Genomic DNA, 14,825 nt, shown 5'->3' with positions numbered 1-14,825 from the left:
TACTGGGAGGATAGCTGGATTATTAGAATCCATAGCTGACCATATTTGATGAAATGGAAAGAGGATTCCTTTTCAAGCTTGTAAGCAGCCAGCCCAACATGAATACCGGAATGATGAGTTAATAATTATACGAGAAAAAATATTAGAGGCAAGACAATAAGAATATATAAGAGTGAAGATTTGGAAGAAAAGATAGAAAGATAACATATTACTGAAGATAGGAGATATAATACTGAAAGATAAGAAAATGTAAGAGTGAAGATGCAATGTACAATAAGAAGGAAAATACAATGTAAGAAGGAAGATACAATGTAAGAAAGAAAAATGACTGCTTTGGGCATGTGCTGATGCTGAGATGTGGAATACTGGGATGTATTGTCATCCACCAAAAAGGAGCACCGAAGTTTCAAGTGATTTGACTATGTACATGTATGTGTTGTGGCCACCAGGAATAATCTGTACGCTTTGTTATTATTCATTTACTTGAATATTCTTTTTCTTTCTTTTCTAGGGGAATCTTTGTTTGTTTTAATACAGGCATAATGTATTTTGCATGATGTGATTGTCCGAGATGCAATGACAAAGACTTTATGTGTGCATGTGTGATACTAAAAAGGACAAATAGATGAAAAAATGTTAATGCCAGAAGCTAGAGGGCTAAAACTCAACTGCTGGTGAACTTTATAAAGTTAAATGGCAGGCCTATATATTGACAAAAATTATAAAGCATTTAATTGTGCAGATACAATTGTACATTGTAGATGAATTCTTGAGAAATACATACATGTGTGTTTATGAGTTTCTTTCATGGAAAATGTTAGTGGGCTTGAAGAAGTCCAACTAAAGTGCTTGTGTGCTAGTGGGTGACTTGACTTGCCCTTTCTTGCAGTTTTTATAAGAGAGAGAGAGAGAGAGAGAGAGAGAACCAAGGGTTATGCATGGAGCACAAAAATAACAGTTATGAAGTGACATGTTTTGAAAAATGAATTTATTAAGAACGATTTCACACAGTGGGTGCAGTAGGCAAGAAGTGAAGATGATTGATTTATTCAGAGATGGCAAGAATCACAAGATATCAGTACAAACACAAAGAAACAGGATCCTGAAACATAAAGAAGCAATCACAAATAGTTGTGGTATACATGAATTAATGAGGAGTCAACACATGTGAGTGAAAATGAACACAAAATCACACAAACAAGTTTACATTATTCAGTCAAAAGTTCCCATCAGTAAAGTGTCTATCAAAAGAGTACAGAGAGTAAAAAAGACAAAGAATTGTCACAGAGGCTGAAATGGTTGATTGACATATAATGGTAATCGTTATAAAACTATTTATCAGGAAAGCAAATGATGACATTAGTGGGTTGGTTCTTGCAATCTTCTTGAAAAACCTCACAGCTATTCATGACAATATGTGCATCTGTGCAATGAAGGCAGAAGATCATTCTGCAGCGCTGCTCTGCTGTTAGGTCAGATGCCTTTAAAGTAAAGATCATGAACAGACATTCTCCTTGCATTGCTATACTACAGTGTACTTGTACACTTGTAGTTAATCTTCTACACTGTAGAAATTGTGCAGTTGTATGTGTCTACATAATTTTTCTACACTGTAAAAATTGTACATGTGTAGTTCATTTTCTACACTGTAAAACACCACGTCTCTATTAACTCTGCCTCAAGCAGAGTAATACAACATGTACTGATAGAATCAATGTATGATACCATAATCATGCTAAACATACTGTACATGTAGTTTCAAGGCTTAATGCTGTATACTGTCCACACTACCCAAATTCTAAATTACTACATATAAATGTACAACAGTGTGTATGTCAGTCTAAAACTAAAAGCTTGTCTTCCTCAGAATGCATTTGGACAGGTTAAAGGTAGTTACAAGAAGAAGTAAAAAGTTCACCAGAGCTGAATAAAATCATCATCTAAAGTATTGAATACTCACACACTGCTATCTAACGATCAAAAAATGGTGTGTAAAAGAATTTAAAAGCACCTGAACATACTGGTCTACATTCACAAACAGTGAAACTATCCCACATCATTCCAAATTACAATTAGTACATTAGAGTTACCCTATCTCTCTAAAACAACAATAACCACAGACTCCTCATTCAGTCTATAAAAGTGTTCATTGTACATCATACTATTGTTAAATATTGGAAGTGCTATCAGTGTCTACTTTCAACACCTACAAGTATTTTTCAAACAGGTGAAATCAATTCTTAGCTGACATCAGTGTACACCATACACATTTACATACACTCCAGAATATCAAAGTGAAGAAACACTAACAAATAATCAAGATGAATGAAAAAAAAAGGGGGGACAAAAAACATGCTATCAAAGGCCTGTTGATGGCACTGTAGTAACATATGACATGTTAACCATGATAGAATATTCTGCGATTGCAATTACACTGTACAATATACATTTTGTGTGATGTCAGTACATTCTGTACATAAACAGAGCTGGTACACATCAGGTGTTTTAGTAATGTCTGTTTTCATTGGACAGGAGAGTTTTGGAGTGAATTCTATCACTGTACATTATAGAACATCTCAGAAAACTTCACTAGCACTAAACACATTCAATACATTAAACTGGTGTCTATAAACTTCCAGTACATCTCTTCACATGCACATGTTGTAGTGCACTTGAGCTCAAGCAAAAACTGCAACAGTGTGTGCAATGTGAAGGGTATACCACCTGTAGTTAGTTTGCAACCATTAAAGCCTTCCACATTCGGTTTAATATATCTGCAACGCACAGAGTATGAAATAAATAAGCCCAGTATCTCCCCCACAATAAGATGATAAACATATGAATTAATAGATAGATAAAATACACATATGTATGCATTTTTTCTAACAACTGTGATTGTAACTCTGACATTCCTGGTTAAAGGACCATTTCAATATTTCCTTGGAACAATGTTTATTTTTCTTTATTAATGTTACAATCACACAGTGTACATTCTACACAGATTGAGTACACAGGTACAGTGTAGCAAGGGTATAAATTATACATGTAGGTCATAAAAGACTAATAAGTAGGTTTAATGCAAACACAACCTCTTGTGTTAACCCATGGCTAGCATTTTATATAACCCTGAGGACATTTGGAGATACAATGTAACTGAGTCAGAACTTTACTGTTTCAACAGACTTTAATACATTATTTTAATATTTCCTTCTTGTCAAACAAGGATAATCAACAACATCGCCCCCTCCCCCCCCCCCAAAAAAAAAAATGAATTTGTAACTACTTATACAATTTTCTATTTTCTAATTGAGGACAAAGTGGTGATATATATGACCAAGTAGTTTTCTCAACATTTGCTATGAGATTCAGGTTTCAAAACTGAAAATCCATACATCCTCATAGTCCATCATTGCTACAGCTGTATTTTATCTTTGCTGAATTGCCTACTGTAAATTTAGTTCCTTTCTGCTTTTTAGACATACACTTTTGTTTCACTGTTACCAGTGGAAAAAGACAACAACAAAAAACCACTCTTGTATACTGCTGAAAACAAACACAAAGCCCTAGATTTCTATTAAAATACGTAAGAAGCACACATGTCCATCCTCGTTCAATCCCCCTCCCCCCTCAAAAAAAATAAAAAATAAAAATAAAAAAATGAATAAAAAATAAATGAATAAAATAAAACAAAAAAACCAAGCAAAACAGATACATATGTAGCATGGAATCACGTTGTTTTGTAACTTGCATGCAACAACTACAACGTACACACGAAACTCTACGCTAATTGGCAAGGGTAGGACTTTTTTTCCCTCAGGTTGATTTCTCATGGGAAGCAATCATGCGTCATTCATGAAGCAAACAGGAGCTCACTAATGGCCATTACTGCCCACCTTAGGTGCAGATGCAGCCTGAAAATAATTAGATCTGCTTCCAAACACACTTAACTAGTGAAGTTTGTTTGTTTGTTTGTTTGTTTGTTGCTTGTATGGAGGCAGACTCTCATTTCCTTTTCTCTACCACCTCTTAATGATCCACACATACATCTCTTGGTCTGTCACTGTATACAAGATAAATTTCCCTACTTTGACATATGTTGTATATCTCACTTTCTTTTTATCCAACTAGTTTTAGTTACTGATATTCTATTTACAGATTCATACCTCACCTTTATATCTACCTATCTATCTATTTCTATCTATCTACCTATTTCTATCTATCTATCTATCTACAGATCTATCTATCTACCTATATACCTACCTACCTACAGTTGTATATCTATCTCTTTCTATCTATCTTTCTATTTATCTATCTATCTATCTATCTATCTATCTATCTATCTATCAATCTATCAATCTATCTATCTACAATGTGTATCTACCTACCTACTTACAATAATGTTGTATTTATCTATCTGTCTACATATTGTATCTACACTATATGCATGCATCAGTCTTAATACAAATAGTCTCTCTTCCTTTATTTACATCTATGTAAACATATCTATACACAAATACCCACAAATATTTGTATATTATACAAATGTGCCAATGTGCCAGTCTTTTTGTTCATCAATTGATTAATACTCAAATCTCAGCTAGCGTTCGGCATCCCTGCATATACCAGAATAAATTCACAGGAAATCTATTGTTTTCCTCACTCGTTGTACCAGGAAATCAGACCTCAAATGAAAAATTCACTGCCATAGAAAGAGATATAAAGTACCATCTCTACTGTCTTCTAATTAGCTCTCATTCCTGCCGCTGCTACACACTGCTACTAGTTTGGGGTAGAATAATCCCCTCTCAAGGTTCTCTACAATAATGACATCTTGCGCTGTATATTACTGCAGTTTGTGAACATTGGTGCCTGTATACATAGTACAATGTACATATGCACTATTAAAACACAATATGAATTGGACCTCAATTTTGATCTGCAGGAATGCAAAACAGCATCCTAATTTGCTCTGGGATGCAGTCTGATTTGGCATCTACATACATGTATACAACATAAGACTTCCAATATCCTGTAAATGTTCTTTATTTCTTCTCTATTTATTAGCATCAAAAGGATGTCTCAACAAAATTTGGACCAAACTGTGCCTAAACTTAATCGAAGGGCTTTTCTGTTTAATAGCAGCCAGCCATGCATGATAGCAATTTCTACCACACCACTTCAAGCAGTAACATTTCATCCAAGATTTCAGCACATGCCATGTTAGGATACAATCTTGATTGAACAGCTACGCCATGCACACTGTACACAACCAAACAAGGAGGATGAGGAAGATAAACATGCACAAGGTTTGCAAGAACAAGGCAGAACACAGAACATACACTTGTGTGACAGACAGCTACAATTGTAGAGTGTGGTGATAAGAGTGCAAATGGTGAGAAGAGTATGAAATTGCTCACTCTTTGTGGCATGCATTATGATGTGATGGATGATATTTGGTGATTCAAAGGGGCACTTTGAGTCATTCCCACTGAAGCAGAAGTGAAGCAAGACCCTATTCAAGGTTATTACGTTTGCAAACATGTTTTAGTGACCACCTGCACACAAAAACCATCGAATCTGATTCACTTCGGAGCATGATGTACGCCATGTTGTTTGTCCTGTCCATAGTTTTTTTGGTTCCACTATTCATTGGTCTTTGCACATAAGCTTGACAACACCTCTACTTCACAAAGCACCTTAAAGTTTCACCAAAACTATTTACAAGAATGCAAAATTTCAGTTAACCCCAAACACAATACAACTTGTTCATGCTCCTTTGGCACTTACATAAGAATTCACATTCTCATTTTGATTTGACATCCACAACACACCCACCATAAAAATGCTATGGAAAAAAAAAAAATGAAAAGCACAATGGTTATTTTTGCAAAATTCAAGGCAGTTTGATCTCCAAATCACTGAGATGGAATGAATGTATAGACTTACATTATTTTTTTTTCAGATACAGTTAATGATTTCAACTGGAAAGAAATAAAACAAGTCCCCCAAAACAGCTGTTAATAAATGGAAGCAGGGCACTGTATACGAAATAAATGGCAATGAAAATATGCTGCAATTTTTCATTTTGTTCACTTGCTCAATTGTTCATTTGTTGAGATTATTATCATTTGTTCGTTTGACAAGATTAATCAAGGAAGGAAGATTGTGCTTGCTTGTCATTCCCAAAAATTCGAAATCAAGAAAGGTCTGTCATCTTCCAAAGCTTGGTTGATGTTCGACCCTATGAACCGAGATTCTTTTCAGTCTCCTCTATCGTCAGCCCTTCTAAGGAAAGATCCCTTGCTTGGGTTTCTTCCGGGGTAACACTGGGGGCGCCACTCCCTTCCTTCTCCCCCTTTTGGTCCCCATCATCCCCCTTTTGGTCCACATCATCCCCCTTTTGGTCCCCATCATCCCCTTCACCCTTTGGACCCTCCTGCTTTGCCATGTTTACTGAAGATGATCCCACATCTACCTGACCTTCCCCCTTATCAGTCTCCCGCCACGTCTCTTTGTCTTCCCGTCCCTCGCCTTCTCCTCTCTCTACTCTTCCACCTCCTTCTCCCACTCTACCATCCTCTCTCCCTCTCATCAAGGCCCCCTCTTTCCTCCTTCCAGCCACGCCCCGGCGCGCATCATCATCATCCTCACCGTCGGATCTCTTCGTATCCCGTGCCCTCTTTCTGTGATTCCCGCCACGACTTGCACGGTTCTTTCTTGCTCTACCTGCATCAACGTCCTGCCCATTGCCTCTGTTTCTCACGGGTTTCCTATTCTGCCTAATGATGCCTTTGTACTGCATCTCCTTTGAAGACTTCACCGCGGTATGATTCTGCTTGACCCGACTATTACTTACGTCCTTCTTGCCACCATGATCTCCCCTTGAATTAACAACCGTATGAGACTTTTGACCAGATTTTTTCGATTTACTCCTCTCTTTCGCTTTTGTTTCAGAATTACCAGTGACAGCAACACCATCACCTCTATCATTCAGAGAGGATGGACCATTAGCCTCCTCCTCCTCAGAACTGGAGAGACTCTCAAAGCTGTTGCCATAGCTACCCTTATCCCCACTGGAGTGGTCTGAACCCTTCCTCCTCCCTCCATCCTTGTTAGTCATCCCTCCACCACTCCCACTCTCCTCACCTTCCTCCTCCTCCTCCTCCTCATCCTTCTGCGTCGACTCTTCCTTCTTCTCGCTCTCCTCTTCCCCCGGCTCGGTCTGGGTGGACATCCCGGCGAACTCGGGGACAGGTTCAGGAGGAGGGACCACAACGTCTGTCTGGACGTCCTTGTAGCGCTGCCTCTCTCTCCGTGCAAGCTCCGCCTCCACAAGACACCTTTTGGAGAAAGAAGAATGTATTAATACAGTAATACAGTAAAGACTATTTAAAGGTTCTGGTACATTGCTCTTCAAGAAAAGGTTGAGATGCAAGTCTAAAAGAAAAACAGAGATTCAACACTGATCAGATTACCAAATATGTTCATATCTGGATTAATCCATTCAGATCATACACATCAACCATTTCTCATCACTCCAGTACTTTAAACAGGCATTCATCATCTTGGGTTTTCACTGGCAAGAATTCTCTATAACTACTTGCCTAGATAGACTGTTTTATCTTTACACCGCAATGATACTAATAAAGCGCTCCTTTAATGTAATCCTTCAATTGATTAAGGCTCAACTCTTTCCATTGACACGTATGAATCACACACACTGGTAGCCTGCTTGCTTCACACACTTTACAACATACAACAACAATAGTTTGTTATCCTTACCTATAGCATGGGGATGCTCCATGGACACCAATGAACTTGAAGTGACCTTTTGACCCTCCAAGCAATGCGCCCGGAGTGTACTTGTACTCGCAGCAAGCGCTGAGCCGCAGCACTTGGACGCGGTTGACGAAGAAAGTCACGCTAAACGGGTAACCACGGTGACGCCTCGACACGAAGATGAGGTCGTCTATTAGAAAAATGAAGAGAGAAATCAATGTCTACATGCAGCAGCTGGTGCTATGCTTGTATCTGTGGTCTCACTACACCTTGTAAACATTACTGCGATTGACATGCACACTGCAAGGAAGTTCAACATTTTTTGTGTTTCCTTGCAACTCACAAGTGTTAAATATATTCCTTCTTAATTTTAGACAATGTTGCTTAATCATACCCACAGATATATTGCCATTATAGAGAATGATTAACAATTTAACCACTACACTGCCAAGAAATTGTAGGGTGTCCATAGAATGATATTGTAAATTTCAAAGCTTTAAAACCAAATGCACTGGTACAGGTTACACTTGTATTTCTTGCCGGCTGTGATATGTGTGGTACGGTACAGAGTCACACCCACATGATGACTAATAAAAACAGAATACACATAAAAAAGGATTTCATCCACAAAGGACAAACACACATGTTCATCTTGTAGGTTTGATTTACTCATCTGAATTGCAATAATCAATTTATTACACTGTAAAGCAAGATATATTCATGGCATAAAATTTTTGCAAGTTGGAACAGACGGCCTTTTTTGCCGCATGAATTTTTCGCCAATTGCTACATACATCCAACGCATTACAGTGTCGACCAGAACTTTCTCATGCATTTTAATTTTGCAACTGTTATCTCTCACGAAATTCACAAGATTAAGATGCACATGAGAATTTCTGGTTTTACAATTTGTTGGATTTCAGTGCAATTTATGTTCAAATGATTGTTAATTTTGTTTGTTTTTGTTTTTCTCTTTAACTGACTCACTTCCTTTTTCTGCAAAGCCAGAGAAGACCATGAGGTTCTCTCCTCCACAGTGCTGCTGGTAGACCTGAACCTCATCCCTCTTGTCGTCACGCTCGTACTCAATCTTGAGGCCGGTGCCACGGTAACGCACTGTGACATCACACATGGTCTGCAGTTGGGTGGCGTGGGGGTAGGCTGGCTCCTTGCGGTGGAGGGCCAGTGAGCCCTGAATTAGACAAGCAGGGAGGGGGTGGGGAAGGGGTGGGAGGGGGAGGGGATGGGATGGGATGGGGAAGGGAACAAAGAGTTATACATTTGATCATAATTAGGTGATAGGTGCAGAAAAAAAAATAGGGATAACAGAACAGAAAGGAGGGACAGATTTGCATAATACAGTCAAACCTTTCTGTAGCAGCCACCCAAAGGAGATGAAAAAAAAAAAAACGGCTGTAATATAGACGGGTGGTCCCTAGGGACAGGATCTTTAACATGGCTTTTCTCTCAAGGGGTATTGTTTTTTAGTGGCCTACATTGTATACAGCAGGTGGCCACTATAGACAGGTGGCCACTATAGACAGGTTGCTGTTATGGCAGGTTTTACAGTGTAATTACCATTATTTCATGCATGGGGATACCACATGAAACTTAAAATACATAAATGTAGATGATATTTACAAAAGCAGTACAGACAAAGTGGAATCATTGGCAACAGAATAACAGAGGTTTAATGATAGAGAACATTACAATCAATCAAAATATTAAAACAGAGACAAAGCAAGAAAAAGACACGTACTCTACTGCCATGCTTCTCAACCTTTAACCTGTGGTCTACTTTTGCTCTTATATTTACAGTATACTAGTACATTTTTTGAGGCCCAATTACATCAAATATGAATATTTCTTTTCATCTTTTCTTTGGGAGAGCTTCGCGGCCCACGTGCTGCTGTAGTGTTTAGGGCATGATTGATTATTAACGCTACACATAAGACAAAGAAGCACAAGGGAACAGAAACAAAAATGCAGATATTGCTGAGCTTTGAACTGTGCATAAACTTTAGCAAGAAAAGACAGTTTCAAGGACCCCACAATACAGTAGAAACATGACATCACAGAAAGGGAGATGAGAAAAAAAAATAGGAGCAGATAAATAAATGGAGCTACTATAGGTGGGACAGATAAGAGATTGTACAAAGAGAAATGTAATCTTGTTAAATGTCACGCAAGGCTCCCAAATATATGAGACAAACAGAAATATGAAAAAAAAAAGTTGGAAATACATTTTACAATTAGGGGAACTTCAACAGCTTCACCCCATATCATTTAAGATGTAAAATATTAACCATCTTCGAGTGGATGACGGCAATTTTATTCTCCTCAGACACTGCTTTTGAAATGTTTGACATTTACAGCATCACTTGTTCCAGAAATCTCTTGGGAGAGGATGGTGTCATCCAGTCTTTCCATTGAGGACAACAAAGCAGTGCACTCAAGGAGTTTTATACTTGAAGTGTTTTTTGTTAATCATTTGCATTTCAGGATCAAAATCACTGTATAGAATAGCTATTGTATACATCACAATTTTGTGAGAGTACCTGCAATGGATTACATGTGACCCAATTCTATCAATCAAAAGCAGTTCAGGACTTTTAAGATTTTGACGGTTATGATTAACACAGGAAAATCTTCTAAACTGACAGGTTGCTCCTTAACTCTTTTCGAAAATACATACATGTTCTTCCTCATCGTTATGACTGTGTATGTGTGAGTGTGTGTGCACATGTGTGTGTGTGGTTGATATTAAAGATTGTATCAAAATTGCATCAATGCCAACACTGTATGTCGAAGCAATGAATGCAGAAAAAAAAAACATACTGTGTTTTACATAGGTATTACTGGCACTTGTACATGTGGTGTAAGCATACTGACATCATGTACCACTTAAAGTTGTGCGCACACATACGTTGTTGTTCATGGCGCGTTTGGTACCAAATGTTCCAGTAATAACTACAATACCTATACCATTCTGCACTTTTTGCAATAAATGAATGATATAGATAAATTATATGAATCGTATGAAAAATACATTTGTAAGGATAACCTTTCTATTGACGTAATGGAGAAAGTAAGCCAACAACTTTTTTGATAGATACGAAAGAGCATTAAGGGATCCATACCTTGTTTGACTTTGGCTTGTAACCCCTGCCTGACTTTGACACCACTCCACCAGTCCTGTTGCGGGGTGACCTTTGACCTTTGGCCCTTGATGGGGGAGGTCGTGGGGTGATGTCTGGCGAGTAAGGAGACAGACCCTCTTTCTCCTCCGGCCTCAGGTTCAGGGAAATCTTGTTGAGAATTTTGGGATCCAACTGGAACAGAATTGATGAAACCAAGGACAAAGTATTAGATTGAATGATGTTAATGAAGCTTTCATATTAATATACACTGCTGTATGAAAGAAAAATTTATAGAATTATTAACAAAAATATTTGACATTTTAGTTCTTCTTTTAATATCAACTTTAAACACATACAGTGCACTCCCGTTATAACGAACATGGTTAAAATAACGAAATTCCGGTTATAACAAAGTAAAAATTTGGGCTGCAATGTCATCCGCTCTATGTATTTCTATTGCTTATTTGTTCGGTTATAACGAAATTCCGATATAACAAAAGAAAACTGCCGGTCCCGAGAACTTTGTTATAACGGGAGTCCACTGTATTTGGAATGGAGTAGATTCATCCAAACTCTCCTTGTTTTTTCACAATAATCCCAAGTGGGAACATACCTAGTGTCTTTGAGGTTGTACTTTGCATTATGGGCAAACAAGGTCTGACACTTCTGAGAAATGAAAAACAAGTATGATGTAATATTTTCCATTTCCTGTAAGTACATTTTATTCCTATCATCATCAACATCATTACCATCATCATCATCATCGTCGTTGTCATCATCATCATCGTCATCATCATTGACATTACTATTATCTCACCTCTCTGAGGGCGGGAGAGTCCACCTCCTCACTAGTATCTGACCTAGGTGTCTCCCGATGAACCGGAAAGCCATCCTGGTCAACGTACACCACACCCTACCAAAAAATAAAATTTAAAAAATGATAATAATAAAGAAATACAATAACGGGTGTGAATAATCAGATCAAACAAAGCATAAACAATTGATTTTTAATACATTTTGGATCATAGCTGGTGCCAGTGTATTCATATGCATAACACAACTTTCATCTATACATGGCAATAAAAAAAGATGACAAGTTTGTTCAATCTACTATTGAATGATACATAAAGATATTGATAGCACTTCACAAGACTCCTATGAAGATTTCAAAATAAAGATTGATAGAGATGAAGAACACAGACTTTGAATTTCTGATTATAAAACTGCTACATGTACTAAATCTTATCAATAGACACCGACAGGACACTCTTAGACTGGTTTGAATCCCTACAGTTCAAAGTAGTAATTTCTTTCAGAGGACGACAATATGCTCTTTAAATAAAGGTGTGTGAAATCTCATGATCGTCTGTAAATTATAAAACACTTGCTGCATTAAACCCGGCGAGGACAAGCTGATTTCGCTATCCAAACACACATTTCCCATAGACAACTGCACGAGTAGGTACTTGGTACTAGTCTTAACAGGTTAATGATGCATCCAATAAACAAAGTTACACTCTGTATATTTGGCCAACATTCATTACAGTCTGCACGTACAATTACAAGCATACATGTAGCTCTAGATATGCAAAATGAAATACATACTTATGTACTTTTTAAATAGCAAAATTTGAAAACATTGCACAAAAACGATACATTGATTGCTTGCTGATTGGTATACCATCTTTCACATCCATTACAATGTATGTTGTCTGTTTAAGAATTATTACGGTACTCCTAATGGTACAAAGTTTTTTCTTTGGGTGGCCTGTGGAAACCCATGTCATTTGCTGTGAAAATAACAGCATCGAATAGAGAAAGAGAGAAGTGTTTTAGTGCTTACCGCCCTCTTTGGTCGGTGCCTTGCAGGGGCTGTGGAGGGTCTGGTGCCAGAGGGAGGCTGAGGTCTGGTGGACTGGTGAGCGTAGGCTGATTTGGGCCGCCCCCGGGGCTTCAAGAAGGGGGTAATGTCTTCGTCCCCTTTCCTCGCTCGGTCCATCTGGGATGGGTAGAATGCAATCACATAAATCAGGACAAGCACCCGCACTTATATGGTGTAAAGAGTGTGTAAAGGGTTTTTACGAAAAAAGGGGGTCTCTATAAAGACACGCCTAATCACACTATTCTACAAAAATGTGTTCTAGAAAAACTACAATTGTCCCATTTATTTCATACAGAATAATGTAGAAGAACAATAGCTCTTTCAGAAAATATTGAAAACTCAAAACTTGAAAACTCAAGATTGAATAGGTTGACTCATTTCACCTATTTGGAGTCCTCGCATAGTATCAGGGTAGGCAATTTTTTGTTGGTTTTGTGATGCACGGTCACATTGTAATGCTCTGATTACCAGAGTATACAAGTCACAGAATCGGATCACTGAGTTAACTTGTCTCTTTTCAAAAAAAAAAAAAAAAAAATCCTAATTTGGTTAAGTGATGCCAAATGTTTGACACTATATAGACCTTGATACCAGCAAACCCGTTGGTCTCTGTTTGATAGTGAATAGCACAGAACTGCAAACATTGGGACCGTGCAGACACGGATGTCCTCCAACTCACCCTGACACGCCGGACCAGCTCCACCTTGGCAATCTCCTCCAGCTTGCGTTTGATGTCGGCCTGCCGGTGTCGCTCCAAGTCCAGGGTCTTGTGCACGATGGCCTGGGCCATCAGGTCCCGCACATGGCGCTGGTGCTCCCGCCTGGCCATGTTCAGCCGGTAGGTGGATTCTGTCACCAGCTCCCCGTTGCGGGTGACCAGCCCCGCCCGACGCAGGTGTCGCTTCATGCGGGTGTTGTTGAAGTAGCCAACCAGGTGCTTGTCCTGGAGGCTGGTATAGGTGGCCAATGGGCTAGACGAGAGAATTAAAAAATGGAATGACAAAAAACTTGAAAATTGTAATTCACAGTTAAACATATTACATATCACTCAACACGAATTGAAAAATTGTTGGGTGCACAGAGCAATATCAAAACCAAAAATATGCCCTATGCATGTCTATCAAAATACCCATACAAGGACCAAGCCATTATTGGATACCTACACTGTAATCAAAGTGGATTAAAGTACATAAATACAATAATTGCCAATGATATTGCACAATACCTGGTACATGATATCTTCCCTGGGAATGACTTTGAAATCCTGGAAATTCCATTTTTTTTTCTTTGTTTTCATAATGAAACTAGACCAAGTGAAGAAGAGTGAAAGTTCTGTGTTCCATGAAGTGTAATGCAGCTCTGTGAAGTTTCTAGGATACACCCTGAGTGTTGCTTGACTGGATGCTAAAACAGAGTTTCATTTATCACCAGTAGTTTCAAATCCATTTCTAACTTAGATATAGGCCTACTTGTTCACATCTCGCAAATAAAATTCCTCAGTATAGGATCAATCAATAATGAAATGTCATAGGAAATCATATGAACTGCATGTACATGCCCGTAACTATGTCACATTGATTTAAAAAAAATATTGTTCAGCGATGTACAAATACATGCAAAGAGTAAGGAACACTCTCACTAAAAAAGGACCCAACCTCAGGGTAGTCGTCATCTTTGTTGAGACGTGGAAGCGATCATTCCACGCCGCCTCACGTCTCAATGCCCTGACGCATCGACGATTTTCCGCTTTACTGCTACCTGCTCTGCGCCTTGGGAATTGGCCATCCAAGACTCCTTTTCTCAGAATGTGACTGTCGGCGTGATACCTTGACAGACAGGTGGGGCACACTGTGTCGCAGGCTGGAGGGTTGTACGGACTGCGGTGGCTAGTTGCATGGCTCAGTGGGGGCAACATTATTGCTACCAATGGAAGACCCACATACAGGGAAACAGGACTCCTTGCAATCAGGTGAACATAATGCTCACTTCACTAAATTCAGGGCCGGTGTTCACAAATATTTAAC

At 38.6% G+C, this 14,825-nt stretch overlaps 1 protein-coding gene across 1 annotated transcript in view; it reads right to left on the bottom strand.

Moving 5' to 3' along the window:
- Positions 1-14,825, bottom strand: part of LOC139739317 (uncharacterized) — a 39,254-nt gene that overhangs the window by 9,978 nt on the left and 14,451 nt on the right. The window contains exons 2-8 of the mRNA XM_071649932.1: positions 13,481-13,772; positions 12,763-12,918; positions 11,737-11,832; positions 10,920-11,111; positions 8,767-8,971; positions 7,783-7,969; positions 7,147-7,340 (exon numbers count right to left, since the gene is read on the bottom strand). Of these exons, the coding sequence (XP_071506033.1) occupies positions 7,147-7,340; positions 7,783-7,969; positions 8,767-8,971; positions 10,920-11,111; positions 11,737-11,832; positions 12,763-12,918; positions 13,481-13,772 (1,322 nt within the window). The remainder of the gene's footprint in view (positions 1-7,146; positions 7,341-7,782; positions 7,970-8,766; positions 8,972-10,919; positions 11,112-11,736; positions 11,833-12,762; positions 12,919-13,480; positions 13,773-14,825) is intronic.

This window comes from Diadema antillarum, unplaced genomic scaffold, assembly GCF_040938485.1.
Source record: "Diadema antillarum isolate AM-2024a unplaced genomic scaffold, OU_Dant_1.0 seq00000793_RagTag, whole genome shotgun sequence".
Taxonomy (NCBI): Eukaryota; Metazoa; Echinodermata; class Echinoidea; order Diadematoida; family Diadematidae; genus Diadema; species Diadema antillarum.
The sequence above is the reverse complement of the archived record's forward strand: the minus strand, read 5'-3'. Positions and strand labels throughout refer to the sequence as shown.